Genomic DNA, 20,988 nt, shown 5'->3' on the forward strand with positions numbered 1-20,988 from the left:
AGATTTTCATGACAAATGGAAACAGCTCAAGGAGAAAGCTCACTAAATGGATGAAGCTGACATACCTCTAATCCATTAGAGCAAAGGCCTTTCAGAGACCCAGGGACCCCACAGAAATCATCCTCCCACCAGGCAATTGATCAGAACTTGAGGAATCATTTCAGGCTTGGGCCAAAGCATCCTTAAAGGAGGAGAAGGAAATGCCACCAATTTTGACACATCTCAGAATTTTAAAGAAACAGATCCAACTCTGAGATCACACCTGTATTACTAAGGGTAGTTCATAGGGCATGCTTCTGACACATGACACACAACTTAGCATTTGCCGTTCTGAATGCCTCGGAGGACAGATGCAGCCTATTCTTTGTCCCAATAACAGGTTTTTGTAATGGAAGAGACAACCCTGGTTCTCAATGGAAAGGAATGTAGGGGAAGCACCAAAAACAAGCAATGTAATAAATATGAATGGTATAAAGCTAAGTACACATTAGTGCTAAGTACATATTAGTGCTAAGTGCTAAGTACATATTAGTGCTTAGTGCTAAGTACACATTAGTGCCAAGTACATATTAGTGCTAAGTGCTAAGTACATATTAGTGCTAAGTACGTAGGTGCTTAACAATGTCAGTGATTTCATAAATGCCTTTTAAGGTCTACTTTAACTACTACAAGATTAGATAAATAAAGGAATGGATATCCATCCTCTATGACAGGCATAATTTATGCTGTTATCAAGAAGAAACAGAACTTCCTATTAGGGATGTCTTCTCCAGGCTGCTCCGTCCCTGACTTCACAGGTTAAGGCAGGCCATCACGTGGCTCTGAATGGGAGGCAGGGATTCAAACTCTACTTGGGTCATTTCTCTTTTCCCCATGCCAAAAAGCCCTCTCCTGCGGAGCTCCCATGTTGAGTTCCTTGTTTCTGCCACTACTTTGGAGCCAAGCCCTACGTCAGAGAGGCAGCAGGGTCACCTCTCACCAGTGGCTAACATAGCGCTTCTGCTGTATGTATGGCCTGACGGCCAGTACTGTAGAAGGGGGACGAATGCAACCTACAGCCTGGAGAAGGACATACAACCTTCCATGGGGGGGGGGGAGCACAGAGCCAGAGACACACAAATTTATTTATAGTGGGACTTCAGGGTTCTCTATTACCTTCCCTCCCATCCAAGGCTTCTCAAACTCTGTATTTGGGGCCAGGTTAATTCTTTGCTGGGGGGGCTGTCTTGTGCATTGCAGGACATTGAGTAGCATCCCTGCCCTCTACCCAATAGATGCCAGTAGCAACCCCACCCACCCAAGGTTGTGACAATCAAAGATACCTCTAGATACTGTCATTATCTCTGGGTTGGGGGGTGCAAAACTGCCCATGTTGAGAACCACCGTCTGGTCCTTGTGTGTCAGAACACCCTCCTCCTTGGCTAACTCCATCCCCAGAATTTAATGACAGAGCTCCGCATGAGAGAGGCGGTCCATGATACCAAACGTGAAATGAGACAGACAGATCCCAGAGTTTGAAGTCATGTCTGACTCTTGTGATATTCTAGCTAAATCCCCAGTTTAACACAGAGACAGCACATAGTAAGTGCTCCCTAAGCATTAACGTTGAGACAGGGGACCTCGCCTGGAGATGCCGAGGATTCAGAGAGAGAAAATTCGGTAGGTCTGTGAACTTTGAAAAGGCAGATTTTACATCATTATTTTCACTAATCTTTAACTGAAATATAGCATTTCCTTTGATTAGAATGTAGAAAATGATCTGCAGTAGTTATCACTCTGGGGCCCTCTCACCAACGGAAATCCCAGATTATTTCCTATCACAGTGAAGCAGTTGCACACATCTCAAAACACCATTTATACTCATCGCTATTCTGAAATGATGGTAATTATTCTGCCTATAACCAGATCTTCTTAGATGTTTTAACAAATACCTGAATTATTATATCACAAAATTGTATTTTATTTGTTGATAACTGTTGTCATTGGCTTTCTTTGGTCACCTGGCATAATGGGTTAAAAATATAATTCTGAGAAGAGGTCCAGTGTTTTCAAAGGGATTGGTAGGAGAAGGAAGGGAAGAATGAAGGGGGGGGGTAAACAGAAGGGGGAATGAACCATGAGAGACTATGGACTCTGGGAAACAAATTGAGGGCTTCAGAGGGGAGGGGGGTGGGGGAATGGGATAGGCTGGTGATGGGTAGTAAGGAGGGCACGTATTGCATGGAGCACTGGGTGTTATGCGCAAACAATGAATCATGGAACACTACATCAAAAACTAAGGATGTACTGTATGGTGACTAACATAATAAAAAATTAAAAAATAAGGGGGGGGGTCTATGGCAGAAAAAAGAAAAACTCATGCTTTAGAATGACCACCTCACATAACTATCAGGCAACTATTCAGAGATCATAATCAATCCCTTAGAACTTTCTGTACCATCCCTAGTGGTCCTTGGGGGAGGGCCATACTCACAGCAGAGGCCTAACCACTGCCAATGAGAGGTATGAGATGGGGTGACTCATCTCATTGACATCAGGGCAGAAATACACTCTCTGTGTAACCTCAGCCGGGTGGTTTTATTTCCACAGGCTTCCATCTCCTAATTTCTATGATGGCAATTTCTTTTCTTTCTCCTCCCCCTCCCCACCATCCTAAGTACCTTTAAGGGTGGTTTTGAAAATCAAATAAGATGGCAAAACAAAAGCAAAAACAAAACCCCAAACCAAAAACAACCCTGTGCAAGTATTCTGATCTAACTCAATGCTACTATGCAGAAGGGGATTATACACTCAGTTCTCGAGGACTGTATTAGCTCTCGGGTGTCAGCTCACTTGTGATTTGTGGTAGCAAAGACATTCCCCCACACTGGCTTCTCACACTTGTAACTGGTCTGAGAATCACAGAAGGAAAGAGGGAGGAAGAAGATGGAGAGAGAAAAAAGACAGGGCTCATTTTAACAACGAGTCAATTCAACTCCCATCCTATAATTCATTTTTTATCCCCCCAACTGTTCAAGTGACAGGACTAAGTTTTTCAACTGAAGGTCAGTTGCCAGGCTCTACTGCGAGAGTACGAATGACCCTGGACATGGTCTCCTCGCCACAAGAATGGCTTCCCCTGCTTCCCCTCACGTCACCCGCTGAAATCCTTCAAGGGCTAAGTCACGTCTCTGCTTTTCAGGGAAGGCCTCTCCTTGGAACGTGTGTGGCCCCGATGTCCTGGGCCATGTTGAGGGTGTATGGCCTTGCACATGAGTGAGTCTGGTACATTTCTCACATCTGATATTCTAGCCTAAGTTCCCGTTCCCAAAGGCAAGGAGAGACGCCTTCTAGGTCCAAGGCTCTGGCACCCGTCCTTGCTCTAGCGGACATCTGTGATCAGAATCTGCTAAGAAGAGACATATTTTTGGAGTCCTAGGAGGAAGAATGAGGCCAGAGAAACTTGCTCAGGCTCTCATGCAAGGATGCTCTCATTAACACAGCTGAATCACTACAGCCTGAACACTTCCCAATAACCAGTCAGCTAGACAGATAGGAAGTTGAGAGGCAAAGTCATTTTCCTTGGCCGCTGAGATGCATTTAACAGCCAAGGAAGAAAAGCACATTACCTTCCTCCATAGCTCATAGGCACTCTGCATATTGATTTCATATCAGCTCTCTCCTTTGTTTGGTTAAATGCAATCTCTTCCACAAGCCTATGATACAATACAAGTACTTTATAAATGTGCTTTGACCTCTGATCAGCTCCCATGGAGCAAGTTAGTGGGAAGAACAATGAACTGCGTTTAGAATTCATTGGCCATGCTTGTGCTCGTCCAACTGGGATAATCCTGCCCTTCCTCATATACTCAGCCTGTTTCCTTTGGGCTGAGAGTAAAAATGGGCAAGGTGAGCTGTCTGCAAGCACTGAAGGTCTTGGAGAGCAGACTGCATAACTCTCTCTTTGGAATGTCTTTTTAAATTAAACCTCCAAGCAGAGACCTCACAGATACGTCTGGTCCCATAAACGGTGGGTCTCTTCGACCCACGCTCCAGCTCACCCTCCTCACACTGTCCTGTAAATTGTGAATCAGATCCTGTCACTCCCCTGTTTGAAGTCCTTCAACGTCTTCCCATTACCCTGACGTCTAAGCACCTGAACAGGACACACAGTGCCCGCGTTAACAGTATGGCTTTATAATAGATGCACACACACACATCTCCACAATGCTCTCCATACATACTGTGTACCCGTGTGTCTATATACTTCCATGTGTGTATGCACAACATACATGCATACGCCATGTGACATACACAACATACATACCTGTGGAGCATAGATACGACATGTGTATTTGTTGCTACATGTATGCGATATATGTTAAAAGAGTAGGCTCTTTGTACTAAAATACTGAACTGCACACTTTAAAAGAGTGAATTGTAGGATCTGTGAATTACATCTCAACAAAGGTACCAAAAAACCAAGTAAAGGCTCTAAAGTTTGATTATCTGGACTGCATCTCACGTCAGCCACTGAACTTCTAAGTAACCTTGGGGAACTGGCTTCTGCATTGGTCCGTTTGTTCATATGAAAAAAGAGCATAATAATAAAACTTATCTCAGAAGGCTGTTTTGAGAATTGCGTTCACACACGCAAAGAGATTCCCATGGTATCTGGCAGAGAGTAAGCATTTAATAAATGTTAACCATCGTAATTACGGCCTGTCTCTTTTCACGGCTGGGCACGCTGCTCCTTGACCTCCACTCCTCGGCTGAGCTCGAGTCGTAAAACTTCTTCTGAAAGGTCCTGCTTCCCCAGGACTTTGTACGCGTTCCTCCACATTCAGCCTTCCGACCCCATTTCCTGGACTAACTTCCGTTTATCCTTCCAGTCTCAACCAAAACATTAATTCCTTTGGGCAGACTTCCCTCACTGGCAAAATTAATAACTCCTAATATTTTGTTTCCATGACATCTTGTAGCCCCCCCCCCCATGATAAGTCACATTCTTCTCATGTAAATGTTAACAACTGTCTTGCTTGCTTGGCTGTGGAATCCAGAAAGGCAGGGTCCCCATGGCCCTTTGGTCAGCAAAGCTGCTGGCCACAGTAAGCGCTCAATTTGTTGAATGCAACTGACTTCTTTTTAAGTGAGAACTGCCTACACCAGGGCTTAAATAATGCCAAGAACCTTCCTGCTGATGTTACTCCCTTTCTTTTTTTAGACCGGTGAACGTTCTTGCATCACAAATAACTCCCAATTGTCTAAGTACGCTTTTCTCTTTGGCTTACAGAATCAAAGTCATATCAAATACTTCCATTAGCCATTCAGCCACATCCCGCACAGTACATGGCCAAGAGAGGAACACCCTGGCGAGGGTCTAGCAGAACCCTGAGATGTCTACTTAACTCAGGCTTTGGGGGAAAGTGAGCCATTCTTGTTTATTCTATGCTGATAATAACAATCTCTTCCTCCAAAATAAATCCCAATGTGCTTATTTGCTTAAAAAGACAAGGGCAACTCACCCTACTTCCTCTCTGGCTCTGCTGATTCTGCACTTCGGAAGGCTGTCAGTCATTCCCCTGAATCTGCTAAGTCAACCTCCCCTCTTACACCTTCCCTCAGTTTCTCCTCTGGGAAGTTCCCTGGGCCACCTCTGTTGGCTTGGTGCCCTGTCCGTCTCCAGCATCATGCGGAAGTCCTCTTTTTTTTTTTTTTTTAAAGATTTTATTTATTTATTTGACAGAGATAGAGACAGCCAGCGAGAGAGGGAACACAAGCAGGGGCAGTGGGAGAGGAAGAAGCAGACTCCTAGCGGAGGAGCCTGATGTGGGGCTCGATCCCATAACGCCGGGATCACGCCCTGAGGCGAAGGCAGACGCTTAACCGCTGTGCCACCCAGGCGCCCCCATGCGGAAGTCCTCTTAGCACCTAACTACAGCCAAGTGCTAGCTTCTAGATTCTATCCAAATTCCTAGGAAATATTTCCGGTGGTATTTAATATTTCACTGCATATGTACTTCGACACCCCCACTAGACTATAACCGATTTGAGATCAAGGGAATTTTATGCTGTGTCCTTACATCCCTGCATTGAGCTCTGCTTGGTGGTCGTTGCACAAATCGTGCTCAACAGGAATCGGTAGAAGGAACAACAGTCATAGGCATTGATAATAGTGGGCACGTATCACGTGCCTTGCACTGTGCCAGGAACTTTTCCATATATTATATGCAGGTATTTGTACTACCCTCATTTTACATATGGGCAACCTGAGGCTTTCAGAATTTAGGAACTTGCCCAAGGTTGTGCCACTAGAGCCAGGACAGGTGTCCAGGCAGTCTGTCTCCAAACCCCATACCCACCTAACCAGTCTGCTGTCCTATCATCACAAAGGGAACACGGGCATTTGCTTCTATCCTGTGCCCTGAAGGGTTCTGAATAATTTCTCCTCTCTCACTCTCCCGATTTCTTTTGTTTAGATTCGCCCTTGCCACCTTACCCATCGTTCCTAGGGAAGGCAGGGTACAAAAGGGGTTAAGATTGGAAGAGTAGTACATTGCAAAAGCATAGAGCAAGGTGGGAGGGGAAGCATAAGTTGCTGAGGGAAGTATTTTTAGCACTCTTTTCTCCCACTCAAATAAGCAGAATTAAATTCAAGTCCCTCCAATAAAGGAGAATGAAGTTAATTTCCTTCCCCAGTCTGCACACTGAGAGTTTCTTATTCGCACTGTCATCTCATTAAATTCCTGGTGTCACTGTGAAACACCAACATTCCACTTGGTCTCTGCTGAGAAGAGAGAAAAAAAAATCAACTCAGGTGACTTTGGGTTGAATACGAATATTCTGTAAGAGTGAATATAATTAATGAGAAAGGTGACAATACACCTAGACTATATGGACAGCCTCTTGACATTGAAGATGTCCTGGCAGAACTTTACCCGTTCATTTGAAAATACTCTGTTCTTGGTATTCACTGCCAAGAAGAAAACTCTGATGATAAAAACTAAACCAACAGATGCCCAAAAGCACATTAGCTGTAGCTTGATGGAGAATTTCAAGTCGTGTTGGTTCCAAAGACAAAAAAGCTGCAACATACCCCTCCCTCAGTAAGTGCTGGGATTGGTTCTCTTGAAAGCAGCCAAGTAGTGAACCTCATCAACTCTTTAATCAAACTAGAAAGCTCACAAATGTCCCCAACTGCCTTTTCTCCTCCTCCCAGCCCCCCTCCCCATGTGCAAGCGAGGGAGACAATGCCTCAGCGACTGGGGAGGTCTGCTAAGGCAATGCTGCTGGGACAGCTGGCAACGTTTACACAGTACGATGAATCCATCACGCTGATATTAAATCACATCTCCCTCTTGCCAAAGGGAAAAGTGTGTGGGGCCCAGCAAATGCTTTTGCATCAGGAATCAACCCCGCCAGCTTGGGGCATGAAGGTACACCCTGATTCGGGGCCGCTTATGATGCCTGTGCACATGGGTGGATGGGTGCATGAAATGAGGTGCTGGAATCACCTGGGCTTTTGGACGGGCTCTTTTTTACTTTTTGGAGAATTATGACAGTTGTACACCAGTAGCATTGCAGATGAAACCCCGTTATTATTTCTCTGTCGTAGAATTGTGCTTTTTCTCATTAAGTAGCTCTGGTTTATTAAGGTTGGGGTTGTTCATCTGAGACTCTTTTATACTTGGCTTTCTCGCTACATTATTTATGGGAAATGTATCTTTATGATCGAGTACATTATTCCTGAATTCCTGTAAATAATAAGCCAAGTTTGGAATGAGATGCCAGAGGAGAACTCTACAAGAGGCAATTCTTTTTAAATAGTTGAATCTCCTGCAGATTGTCTCTGATAATGATAACAAAGAGCAGAAAGAAGGCCCTGGCAGGTTCCAGGCTCCTCTGACTTGTTACGCAAATATTCATAGTAGACTAGTAGGCTCTTCATCTCTCAAGGATCAATGTCTGAATTACTCAGTTCTCACACCATGTAAGAGGCACTGTGTTCCATTTTTACTATAACCCTTCTGCCTCTTTCATGCTTCCTTCCACTCACTGATGACATACTTCAGAAAGGAAGAGAAACAGAAAAAGAGGGAGGACAAAGAAAAAGGGAGAGAGGTTGCTTATTTAGGACCACACACACGGCCTACGTGGTTAGAGTCAAAAGGCCAACAAGGCTGGTAGGTATGGTGGAACCAGTTGGTCACATTGTAAAGCGCTGAATTCCTTCTCATGGAGAAAGGCAGAGTAGATAAGAAAAAGCACACAAACATCGGAACATGGGATGGGGACCTCAACATCTGAGGATGCTTCCAGGAGGGCAGTCACAGCCTTGATAAAGCGGCCCTCGAGGTTCGTTCAGAGGAAGAAATGGGAGAGGGGTTGTTTGGAGACGCTCTGTTTGAGAAGCATCTCCGAGTTCTTGCTCTGGGACGCCCTCCTAGGCCATTCCTCTTTGGAGTCCTTGTGTTCAAGAATGTATGGACGGATGGATGGACGACTCTTTGATCCCCCTGCTAATGGACCATGTCTTTTGGGCTTTTCCGCTGGCATTTCCCACTGGACACCTAGCTTCTCCCTCAGGTGCTCAAGCAACAAGACCCAGGGCATGCAAAGCTGAACCATTTCTCTCCAATCCCAAACTTGCTTCGTTGCTCCAATACAGTTGTGCTAGCGATGTTACGAGGCACGCAACACCAGAGCCATCCCCGACATCCCCTCTGGACCCTCCACATGCACTTAGTGGCCAAGGTTCATTAGTGCCACTTCAAGATGCGCTTTTCATTTGTCCTCTCTTGTGTTTCTATCCTGGTTCAGGCTGTTATGAGTCCTCACCGAAAGCATATAATATTCTCTGACCCTGGGTGCACATTCTCCCTCCCTCCTGTTCTCTATGCAATCGGATTGTTGTCAGACATCCCGATGTTCAAAATCTTTCCATCTATTCTTGCCACAAATATTACTGAACAGTTACTACGCACCAGGCACTATTCTAGATTCTGAAAAACAGAAGTTCCTGCTGTCATAGAGCTTAGATTCTGACGAGGAGGAGAGGATGAACATAAACATATTTTTACATGAAATAAACATTCTATCACCACCACGCATGTTGTGGTATCTGTCTTGAAGAGGAATAAGGCAGAGTAAAGACACAGACCAGAAATACACAAACTTTTTCTGTATACTGCCAAATAATCAATATTTTAGGCTTTGTGGGCCATATGATCTGTCTCAACTACTCTACCCTGCTGTCATAGTGTGAAAGCAACCATAGATAATACTTAAACGAGCACTGCTGTGTTCCAATAAACATTACAAAACTAGGTGGTGCGTTCAGCGTCACTGGCCCACAGGCCTACTTTGCCAGCTCTTGGTACAGACAGTGAGATCAGGAATGTGCTATTTTTATAAGGCAGCCAAGGATGTGTGGTGAAGTGACATTAAACCATAAAGGGAGAGGTCCTTCATGCGTAGATTGGAAAAGAGCATTCTATGTGGAGGGAAGAGGAGGCATAAATACTGGGAAGTGAGAGCATGCTTGATGATGAAGCGAGGAGGCCTGCGGAGCTAAGTGAGCAAGGGGATGAGAGTGTGTAAAGCATCTTCTGCTATCTTCACAATTCCTCGGTACCATGGTCAGGCACGGCTGTCAGGATTTTCCATGGTCATACCTTTGATTTAATGAAAATATTTGCTATTTTTTGCCCAGCGCCCATTCCCTCTCCTGGAGACAATACCCCAATTTCCCTTCGGACAACGGTCCCCTCTAGCTCGTTTTTGGTCATTTCCAACCTTAGCTCTAGCACTGCTAGGCCTTGCTCACCAACAAACTCTGTCATTGTGGTCACAATGACCAGTTCAGGGATGGGCATATGGCCCACGCCAGTCGTGTAAGAGGAAACACTCAGGCCTTTGTTGGATTTATATTCAGAAGGTAAGGACGCTTTCCACTTTTGAAGACAAAACTCATGACTGTATAACAGAGCTCACAGGAGTTCAGAGAAAGGGAGAGACTGAATTGAGGTTACATTATTTGAGCCACTGAATCTAGCCTGAAGCCAACTACTGATGGGCTTTTCTATCACAGAAGGCAACTGGTCTCCACCTCCCAACCAAGCGAGTCCTGACTGCTAAACATGTGTTGTTCCATTCACCAAGCAAACACTCCCCCTATAAGTTCTGATGCGTCAATGTGTACTCAAGGTCTAGTTCAAAGCTTCCCAATTAAGCTGTCTAAACGCTCTCTAGCATACCACCCTATTGCAGCTGGATTCTGTAATTCTAATCACTTTGTTTCTATCCTTCTAAGCAGTTTGTTTTCTGCAAGTGTCTTGTCTCCCTGAAGGGACAGAGAGCTTCCTGAGAGAGTAGGAACAGAGACACACATCTGTGTATCTCCAAGATGCCAGCTGTGGTGATTTAGAGATTCAGGTTTCTAAGTGTGTATGTATGTATGTGTGTGTGTGTGTGTGTGTGTGTATCTCAATCACTCACACGCACACATCCATTTAATGAATGGCCACCACTAAGAACACCCCACTCCTTTCATCATAAATATCAATTGCCAGGTTGTAATTGAAAGTTTCATCAAAAACTAATTCAAAAGGCTAAATGTATCATCTGATGTCTTCCTAAAAAAATTAGCATCAGACCACATTTAAATTTCTATAAATCTTCTGCTAATTTAAATGGCTTTAGAATTAATTAAAAATGTTTTTCAATCGATAATAATGTAACTCAGATAATTAGCATCAAGTAGCATCTAGAGGACATATTTAAAAAACTAATCTAGAGTATAAATAGACCTAATTAACAATTAGAATAACACTTTATAATTATGCTTTGTTTATAAATGCTAGAGTGTCCGATTCATTGTTCAATGAAATTGGTCATTAATGAAAATCAAAGTTATTTTTCCCTGATGTCTCTATGAAGATGCCTCTTGGATGCACTGGCTTTTATGTTGCCTATTTTCTTGGTGATCTTTTAAAGACCATTCCTGCCCCATATTTAATAACTTTTTCTGCAGTTAAAGCTGAACAACATCATGACTTATCTTGCACACTGACTTATAGCTTTTTGGTAATTAAACCGATGGGCCTGACTACAAACTTGAATTCTCTTATGTCTGACCAGAAAGGTTAACTTTGCAGTATGGAAAACCCAAGCGTGGCAAAGACAGCAGGACCATATAAAGACAGACAGGGCCTGGTACGTGCACGAAAGCAAAGAGACCAGAGGACCTGGGCACCAGGAGACTAGGAGAACGACAGCCCCTATCAGCAGAGTTAGGAAGTGGGCTCTGGAGAGGCAGGGCGTTTGTTGGAGGACACCTAAGTGCAGCTGGAATGACTCTATGCAGAAAAGTGCAGGCTACTTGCTGGGAATTTGGAATTTGAAGTGAGAAGGCAGCTCAGAGCAAATACTGATTTGGGGTCATCTGAAAGGAAGCAAATGCTGATGCCTTATATAAGTGTGGGATTTCCCACGGAAATGTGAACAGAGGCAAACCAGCACTGAGCCGGGAGGGAGTCTACACCCGATGCCAAGGGTGAGTCCAGGTAACTTAGGAGATGAAAGAAGGGTTAGTGAGGGAAGCAGAGGAAAAGTCAGAGACCTGGGAGGACTGTGGGAACAGCGGAGTATCTAGAAGCCAGGAGGGGAGGAACAGCTGGAAAAACAGTTGCCGGGTTCTCCTTCTCTCTCTTCGTGGTGCCAGTGGGCTATGGAGCTCGGGGAAGATGACTGGGATAGAAGTCACACGTGTAGTGGGAAGATCGTGACTCCACCAGGTTCTCTCTGTGGAACTTTGGGCAAGTTCCACATCACTCTGTGCCTCTGTTCCTCTGTACATCAAGGTGTTACGCCAGGGCCCTCTTACCCAACGTCTTGATTTATGGCAATTAGTTTAGCATTTTGCATAGAGTAAACCCTTAACATATATTAGCCATATTCATACTGTGGCTTTTCTGGAGCAAAGTGATAAAAGCTGAGCCTGAACTCAACTGAAAGCTACTGGCAAAGCTGGGACAAAGCTGGGAGGGTCTCAGGTCACATTTGTGCATGCATCAGAGTCACCTGGAAGACTCGTTCAAGGACAGCTTGCTGGGCCCCACTCCTGAGTTTCTGCTTCAGTAGGTCTGGATGGAGCTTGAGAGTTTGCAAGACTAACGAGTAGACTAGAGCAGATGCTCCCCATTCAGGGACCCACACTTTCAGAAGGAGTGTCTTAGTGAGTTGAAGAAGAGACCCTATAATTTGGAGAATTCAACCCAGGCCTTCAACCTCTCCACCATGTAAGTCTGACTTAAGAACACACATGCTAGCAAGTCCAGCCTCGTGTGCACCCGGGTGAAGTGGGCCGTGTAGTGCTTCTGGGCAATTAAAGGCTCTTTCTCTTCGGGCCCCTCCTGTGTCCAGGAAATCCACTAGTCCAAACTTAACTGATACAGAAATACTTGCACAAGTTCTCTGTCAATTTCTCTCTGCGAACCTTCTTACGTGAACATATGGGGTTGCGTAAAATCTTAGAATGTGATGGGTCCCCTGAAGTCCAACTGCACCAACAGAAAGCATCACCAATGCGATGCTTAGCATCCCCCGAGTGCTTACTGCACACCACCCGTGCGCTATGTGCTCTCCGGACACTGTGCCAGCCAGTTCTCTCAGCTACTGTGACAGCAAAGCGCTTTTTTTTTTTTTTTTAACATTTTGTTTATTTATTTCAGAGAGAGAGACAGAGAGAGCACACACAAGCAGGGGAGACAGACAGAGGCAGAGGGAGAAGAAGACTCCCCGCTGAGCAGGGAGCCTGATATGGGGCTCCATCCCAGGACCCTGGGATCATGACCTGAGCTGAAGGCAGATGCTTAACCCACTGAGCCACCCAGGCACCCCAACAGCCAAGCATTCTTATACTAGGTCATAGAGTAGAAGGATGCCTAAAAAGGTGAAGTGACATCCTAAGGCCCTGGCTGATGAATGACAGAAACCAAGATCATCGGCCAGCATCAACTCTACAACCTGTGCTCTCAGCCACTCAGCTCCGTGGCTCTTGCCTGCTCTCTTTTCCTCAGGAGAGATGTACATATATGATAGATCAGCAGTTACGGCCAGCCTGTATTGATCTCCCCATATCTCTTCCCGGATAAACATTTCCAGATACTTGAAACTTCTTTATGAAGCATGGCTTCTAGTCCCTTTGTCATACTCTTCAGGGTCCTTTGAGTGTGCACAAGGAAGTCATTGTCCGGAAAACTGAGTAGGTGGGTGTGGTTATCCAGAGAAGAATGTAAACAATTGAGTTAAGCAACCATATTCTGGAGGCATTATCTTCTTGGGCTGATTCCTTATTATTTTCTACTGCTGTTCCTGCTCAACTATCAATAGAAATAACTGATTTATTTACATACGTTTCTTATTATATTCATTCCTTCTTCCACTCCCCATTTTGTTCCACTCTCTTTGTTTTATATGTGTGGAAACTAAGGCTTAGGGAGAAAAACAGACTTGGGTAGGGTCACTCAGATCCTAACTGTGTGAGCAAGGATTCAAACCTAGCTACGATAGACTCCACCATGAAATATGCATCCGGTTTCAAACCTCCCAAGACTTGTTCAGGCTGATGACTCAAAAAGACAAACTTCTCATTAAGCTGAAAACAAAATTGCCTAAACTTCTCGTTCCACACCATATGGCTGAGTCCCAGCTGACAGGAAGCTCATTTTTGCAACACACCAGGCTCATTTCACTGACTAGGTTGATGCGAGATTTGTGGGGTGGTCATTTCCTAATCTTCCTAGCATTGATAGCAGCAGTGGTATTTATTATGATGCTTCCTTTCTACATTTTAACATAAAAAAGCAAATGTTCCTAAGATGGAGAGAGACAGATTTTGTCCTGAATTGTTCTCTAAGTAAAATATCACAAGCATATGCAATGACAACAACAACAAAAATACCCACCTGCCTTCAAGTGACCAAAATTACAATAATATGCCAGTCCTTAGTCTACGAAGGGGGGAAGGGGGAGAGTTCTTAAATGATATCATCCTAGAGTTTTGTACACAAAGATTAAGCTGAAGCAACTGGACATCTAAAATGATCTTGAATCTTTGCAAAGATTCAGATTTTAAAGAAGCAAGGTGACTCACGAAGTGCCAACGAACTAACGGGAAGTGTCAAACCACATTTGTACAAAATGATCTGAGCATGATACCATCACTTTTTCCCCTGGGCAATTATTCTACAGCTGGTACAGCAAAGTATTCTGGAACAAAAGGACAGCCTGAAGTTTTTGTGTTTGTTTCCCCCACTGCCCCCCAAAACCTAGAACTAATATGGAGAATGCCATTTCTACAAATAATAGAGAAAGACATTAATTGTTAAGGGTTGGCCAAGGTCTGAGAACATATTTATGCAGATTTAGGTGCACTGAGGCTGGAGTCCACTGGGAAGAATTTGAACAGTCCTACCACTGGCGCTTGATATTGGACAAGTTACTTTACTTCTAGCCTTTGTTTACTCATCTGAAAATGGGACACATCTGAGGACGTAGCAAATATAGTGCTCTAAAGTGAAACATGCCGAATTCAAAATACCTGGCTGATAGAACATGAACTCATGAAACCCTAGGGACCACTTGAGATGGTAGATGTTCTTAGCTCAACTGAGCAGGAAAGAACTAGCTCAGTGAGGTCAGTACCTTGCCCGAAGTCACACAACTACGTGATGACAGAGCAGGGATAAGTGACAGATTAGCTCCAGCTCCAGGACCCCTAAACGACCATACTAGAGCATTCCAGCATACAGTCACGGAAGACTACTTTGCTCAAACCCAAGGAATCCATCGGCGGCACCACAGATATTCCTGCACATGTTTTCACAAATAAATTCTTGGGCCCTTCCACCACAGCTTCTAATTCAGTGAGTCATGGTTGGATCTGTGAACCCAGACTTTTCAGAAGTTCCCTCAGTGATTCTTCATTTACAACCAGGTTTAGGAATCTCTGAATCACATATATAGGTCTTGACTGCTTCTCCCAAGACTGCCAGTCTGTGAGGATAGGATGTGCTCCGTTATACTTGTTGGCATGTAAAGGCATCCCCATGAGGTAAGCTCAGTGTTGACAGTCATGCCACAAAAACTCATGACTTGAGACATTTTCATTGGGGGACCAGGCTCTGAGGTAGGGGGTGGGGGAGTTCATCTACCTTGCTTTAACAGAAGCCAGGTAATAGACCTAAATCTCTCTCCTAGGCACCATTTCACTTTTCCTCTAAAATGTATACATTGGCATCAAACCAATTAAATGATAAAGGTTTCCTTACCTAAAACTCTTAATCTCTCAGCTCCTACCACCACTTCATTGTTATCTGCAGAGAAGAGCAATTTTCCAGAAACTGTCTTTACTTCAAACTTTTTGCCATAAGCTTCTACAGCTTTTGGACCTAGAAGAGGTGGGGGAGAGAGAGAGAGAGATTAGTCTCATTGCATTCATTTACAAAGAGCTTTTCATAGAACACATATATCTGACAAGATTGTATTGGACTTTAATGTAAGTGGATTGGTTTTCAGAAGCCAACCGTGAAAATCAGTCTTGTGACTCTGGCCACGTCTTGTCAATTACTTTTAATCATATGCTCTCGGGGTATGATTTTAAAGACCATCACGTCCCTTCTTCAGACGACTGGTTTGAATGAGATTTCCCTTAGCTAACCACCAAATTACTGTCAAATACTTGTAGATTTTGGCTTGAATGTATCAAGGCACAGAAAGCTCACCACCTCTTGAAGTAATCAGTGTATCTTTGGCTGGCTCTAACTGTTGGAAAGGGTGCCTTTAAATTCAGCTGATGTCTGTCTCATTCTGTACCCATAACCCAGTGGCTGCATGTGACACCAGACAAGTCCATTTCCTCAGTATATAGATCATTTCCTGGCAGAAAAGGCTATACTATATTGCAATTAATTGCTAGAATGTTGTTGAATCTTTTATGCTAGAATTTCATTCAATAAATTGTAGAGCGTTTATCATTTGACAACAATTGCTATGCTAAAAGGGGGGCTATCATGGTGGCATCTTCTGATGGAGACAGATAAAGTTTAAGCACTAATGAATCAGAAAACGGCAGAGTTTTGGGTACCATGGAAAAAAATAAAATAAGTTAATATGTTAGAATTCCTTAAAACAACAACAACAACAACAACAACAACAACAACAACAACAACAACAGGAGACATTTCAGTTTTTCTGAGCTGGAGCTACCTGAATGCGTCAAGTTCAGGTGGCTCTCAAAAGCTACTCTGCAGAAATGCAGCAGAATAACCTGGGGGTGTAATCATCCTCCCTGAACCTCACTCAGACCAAAAGGAATTTATCTTTTGGTCTGGAAATTCATATAAAGAAAAACATTTTTGAGGTTAGAGTCTAGAAATCTTATATTTTCCCAAAACTGCTCAGGGGATTCTGATGGAGCATTTTTGTTTCTAGTTATTTTTCAAGACAGTGTCACTTAATTATAAAAGAGTAGTAATGAAAGGTCCCTCAATGCCTCCCAGGCAAAGATCAATGGGAACACACAGGTAGGTGAACAAGCTGGGCTTCTTATTCATTGCTGATGGAGAACACACACCATGGGCAACCACACAGGGCATCTCGGCAAGAAAGAACTTATTATAGTATTTGGTTTCATGTTAGGTTATTTTGGGACTCGGTTTAAGGAAGCAAGGCTTTGCTCTGGATTAGGTGCTATTGGAACGTGGGAGTAATTTTACAACTGGCACGTTAATATATCTTATCTAGAGGTAGGGAAGACCAGAGCAATGCTAAGACTGTAATGGATACAGAAACAGCAGTCACTGATATTAACCAGGACTGAGGGATGCTTGGTCATTTTGGTGGTCTCAATAAATGTTTCCATTTTTGTCTGTAGTCAGACATGATTAGAGTTGTCTTTGTTGTTGTTTTGTTTTGTTTGTACTGATCCTTCATGACCAACCAAGTGGCCCTGTCTGGTGCTGATGTTCGGCAAAATTATTTATGTCCAAACAGGAGAACACAGAGGCTTGGCTTATGGTGCCAGGCTGACTCCTGGACATCTAGTGCTGCTGTCCTCACTGGCAAGGCCACCAGACTAAGAATCAGAAGAACTGTGTCCCAACTTTCTCATTTTCTAGTATGTAACTTTGGGAACATCCTTTGATCTTTCTGAACCTCATTTTCTGCATCTGTAAAAGTATACTATCACAACCTCTCCATTCTATTACCTTATAGAAAGGTTAAGAGGATCAAATTATTCTATGTTTATAAAAAGAGCTTTGTAGGTGGAAAAGTGGTGTGAAATGTAGGGGACTGCTCTCGTGATTATCATCATTGTGATCGTAACGCATCACCGTTTTTCTGATGCAATGGTCCCAAAACACTGAAAATAATTAATGACTATCACCTCTCAGTGCACTTGCCTTATTCACATAATCATGCCAATTTGTCAGCCCTCATCTCCTGCTAATACATCCCCAATAGCCCTCTGACAAAAGGAAGGACATTGGAAAGGCTCCTGAGTGAGTGGGAAATTGAAATAGACATAGCAGAGATTTTCCAAATGGCACGGCACCTAGCCCTGGCTGCCTTCATGCTGTAGGTGAGAAGAACAAGTGCGAGCAGAGCTAAGGGCACCAGGTCAGCTACTGGAAGAGCTGGGTCTTTGAACTGGTCTCAGAATTGTTGCACAGAAGAACAGGAATGTGTACTTGTCTAGAGAGAGAAGAGAGTTGGAGTCAACACGTGGGGACCAGCTAGGAGGGGAGCTTTTGGAGGATGGGGCGGCGGGGGGGGGGGGGGGAGTAGAAAGCTGGAGACAAGGACCAGAGTGAAATCCTGAAAGAACAGAGATGGACAGTGAGGGCTTTGGACTAGATGGTTCCGGGAGGGCTCAGATGTGGCTGTCTTCTTGATCACAACAAAATTGTAAGTGAAATCTATACTACTTGTTACTACATTGGGATTGTTAAACCCCCCCTTTTTTAGGGGGGAGCTTGGGGATGAGGAGGTGAAGGAGGGTTACTAAATGAATGAATGACCTTGGGACAGGCGTGGGGTGAGTCCATTTTGCCACTCTGGATCTAGTCTATGGCATAATGGGGGTATGACCGGGAAACAAAAAATGCTTGGCCTCTGCCTCTGTGGACCTGGACAGTATCATTAGACAAGGCCCTTGAGGAGTCGAGAACACCTGCCTGTGTAAAGCCAGTCTGCTCTGAACTGATGACTGGTTTGTGAGACATGCAAGAGAATGTCCTAAAGACACTGAAGCAATCCGAGAACTCAAAACATAATTAAGTTATCTTGCTTTCCAGGGCTTCTCGGAACACAGAAAGGAATCTACCAAGGGCCAGAGCCATTCGCACGTATAAAGCTCTGTAGTTGGAAGTTTCAGCCAAAACCCCACAGAGCAACTGCTGGCTCAATGGTGCAGACGGCTTGTCCTTTTGTTGATTTTACCTGGGGCTGCCAAATCACCTAGACGCGGCTGAAATCTCACTCATACACACACACACACACACACAAAAAAAAAAAAAAGAAAAGAAAAGAAAAAAGAAAGATTCTGGAGGGAAATGCAAATGGGGCTAGAGACTGCTCAGGAGGTCCCTCCTGTTCTTCTCTGGGATGGAAAAAATCATTATTTGTCACCTGCAACTACTCTCCAGTTAAGTTCCCTCAGTGCGTGGTGCTATGTGTGGAGTATTTCCTTAATGCGTCTCCTACACGGGGAGAAGTGGAACGCAGCAGGACACGCTAGCAGGCCCCCAGTCATGCCAATGCCATGACTCTGAGTGCTGGAAGGGGGCCATCCTCCTAATTCCTCTCCCCAACTCCCTTGATGCTGAGACCCTTCCCCACTCCGGTGAGATGCTGGGAAACGCCTGCTTACCACCCCCCTCCATGCAGGCCAGAGGGCTTCGTCTGTGGGCCACTACTGAGAAGGCACTCAATCAGCTGCAGGGTGGGCCACATATGCTTTCGTGGCCTCACCTGGCAACTTAACTATCACTGAAAGCCCTCTTCCATGGGAAAAATTTACTTGAATTGCTAATGCTGGAATTTCTACTGGGCTTCTGAGACATTCTTGAGGTCCGCAGAAGTCTGGATCCTCAGGATTGCCTTCGTCAACCTGGCTACTTGGACGAGAGCAGTCGTTTGCTCCGGGGTGGGCACGCCACCAAGGAGAACAAGCTTTAGCAGACCCTGTCTCCCAGAACGCCTCTGTGCTTTCCACCACGTGCATCAGTGCAAAAGGAGAAGCCTGCAGGAGAACTTGAGGGGGTGAGCATGCATGCGTCTATGTACTTAGAATGATATTTTGAACCATCTATTATCCTCTCCAGTGATCATCTTGAAAGTCTCCCGCCAGCTGCTGTTAGAGTGGCTTTTTGCCCATCTCATTTTAATATGAGCTATCTTGGGCCTCACTGTGAGAGCTCCAGAGAGGTGTCTCAGCAGCCAGGAGGGCCTAACTTGGGCAGGGGAGACAGGAAGACAGAAGACAAGGAAGGAGGGAGAGAAGAGAGAATGGAAGAGAAAAAGGAGAGAGAGAGAGAGAGAGAGGAGAGATGGGGAAGAGAGAAGGAGGAGGAAAGACAGGGGCAGAGAGAAAGAGAGAGGGGGTGAGGAGGGAAGGGAAAGAAGGATGGAAAGGGTGGGTGGGAGAGGGGAGGAGTGGGTAAGGAATTTGGGGAGAGAAGGGAGAGGAGGAGGTTGGAATGCAGGAGGAGGGGGTGAGACAAGGCCTGAAGAATAGTTACTTGGGCACTTGGAGCTTTATCAAAACAAAATCTCTCAAGTAAACCAAACCTCCCATGGCGAATCAATGGCAAATGATCAACAGGCTAAATAAGTTCCTTTCGCACCGAGGAATCAGGGAACGGAGGTTGGATTTATTTCCCTCCTGGAGGCAATTTTCACACGTGCTGCTTAAATCACTGCTTACTGAAGCTGTTTATTTAATTATTTAGTGTTGTGACTGCAGGCCAGATGTTCTGTAAGCAAGGCCGACAATCCAGCCGCACACTGGGGCACCGTGTTTATGGATTACGGGCTGCGCCGCGCGGCGGCTCCTTCCACCACTGGTAGGTGGTCCAAGTCACCCACTGGCTGCGAATCTCCAGCCATGGGATGCGGTGCTCCTGCAGGCACACAGACCCTTTCCCCGGCAAGCCTCTGGGCACAGAGCACCTGTCTCCCCGTGGCGTGTTTATTAGCGGGGGTGCCAGATGTTTTCGTCACAGTAACGTTTCAGGGTATTTGGACAACTGGCTTCTCAAAATGTCCATCTGTAGGCTTCTCTCTCGGCCCTGAAGCCAAACAAATGGCATTTTCTCTCTGGAAGTATAACAATGCTATTCAGACACATACCTCTTTTCCCTTCCACTGTGGGGGTGCCTAATGGCTCCTGTTTACTGTGGCTCATAACCTACACTGGGGGCATTGGTCATAGCACTCAACACATTACCATGACCATAGGGCCCAGGCTTATCATTATAATCATTACGTTAATAACCAATCCTTGTTTAAATGTTAGGAATACGCAGCTTAAAACCCAGTGGGTGCTTTCCGCAACTGTTAGGAGCAGATCTGCTCTATGAAAAGGAACCACGCAAACATAATCAAAGGAGGTACATCTGCACCTTGCCGTTGAGTCAGGTTCAAAGTCAGCACGTAGCGCAAACACGGCACGGATTCAAATTACCTTTAAAAATCCCCTTTCCACCCCATAAAGTCTGTGTGCAGGGTTTTGTGTATATTGTGCTCTCTCTCTCAGTTAATCCAACACAGCCAGCTTGTCCTCCAGCGTGGGAGCAGAGAGCTTTTCTGGTGCTGAGCACCAGATGAAGCAGCTGGCTTATGTTTGGGGGCCCTGCTGCATGAAAAATAGCTTATTGTCCCTCCACACGAGAATTGTTGGATTTGCATAAGTTAAATGTGTGTATATGATGAGACTTTACCCTT

The 20,988-nt window shown here is 44.8% G+C and overlaps 1 protein-coding gene across 3 annotated transcripts in view; it reads right to left on the reverse strand.

Annotated features, from left to right (window-relative positions):
* SGCD (sarcoglycan delta) overlaps positions 1-20,988 on the reverse strand; it is a 547,542-nt gene that overhangs the window by 114,586 nt on the left and 411,968 nt on the right. For all 3 annotated transcript variants that reach the window (XM_008692457.2, XM_008692456.2, XM_008692458.2), the window contains exon 5: positions 15,312-15,431. In XM_008692457.2, coding sequence (XP_008690679.1) covers positions 15,312-15,431 — 120 coding nt within the window. The remainder of the gene's footprint in view (positions 1-15,311; positions 15,432-20,988) is intronic.

The sequence above is a fragment of the Ursus maritimus genome, unplaced genomic scaffold (genome assembly GCF_017311325.1).
Source record: "Ursus maritimus isolate PB19 unplaced genomic scaffold, ASM1731132v1 scaffold_15, whole genome shotgun sequence".
Lineage (NCBI taxonomy): Eukaryota > Metazoa > Chordata > Mammalia > Carnivora > Ursidae > Ursus > Ursus maritimus.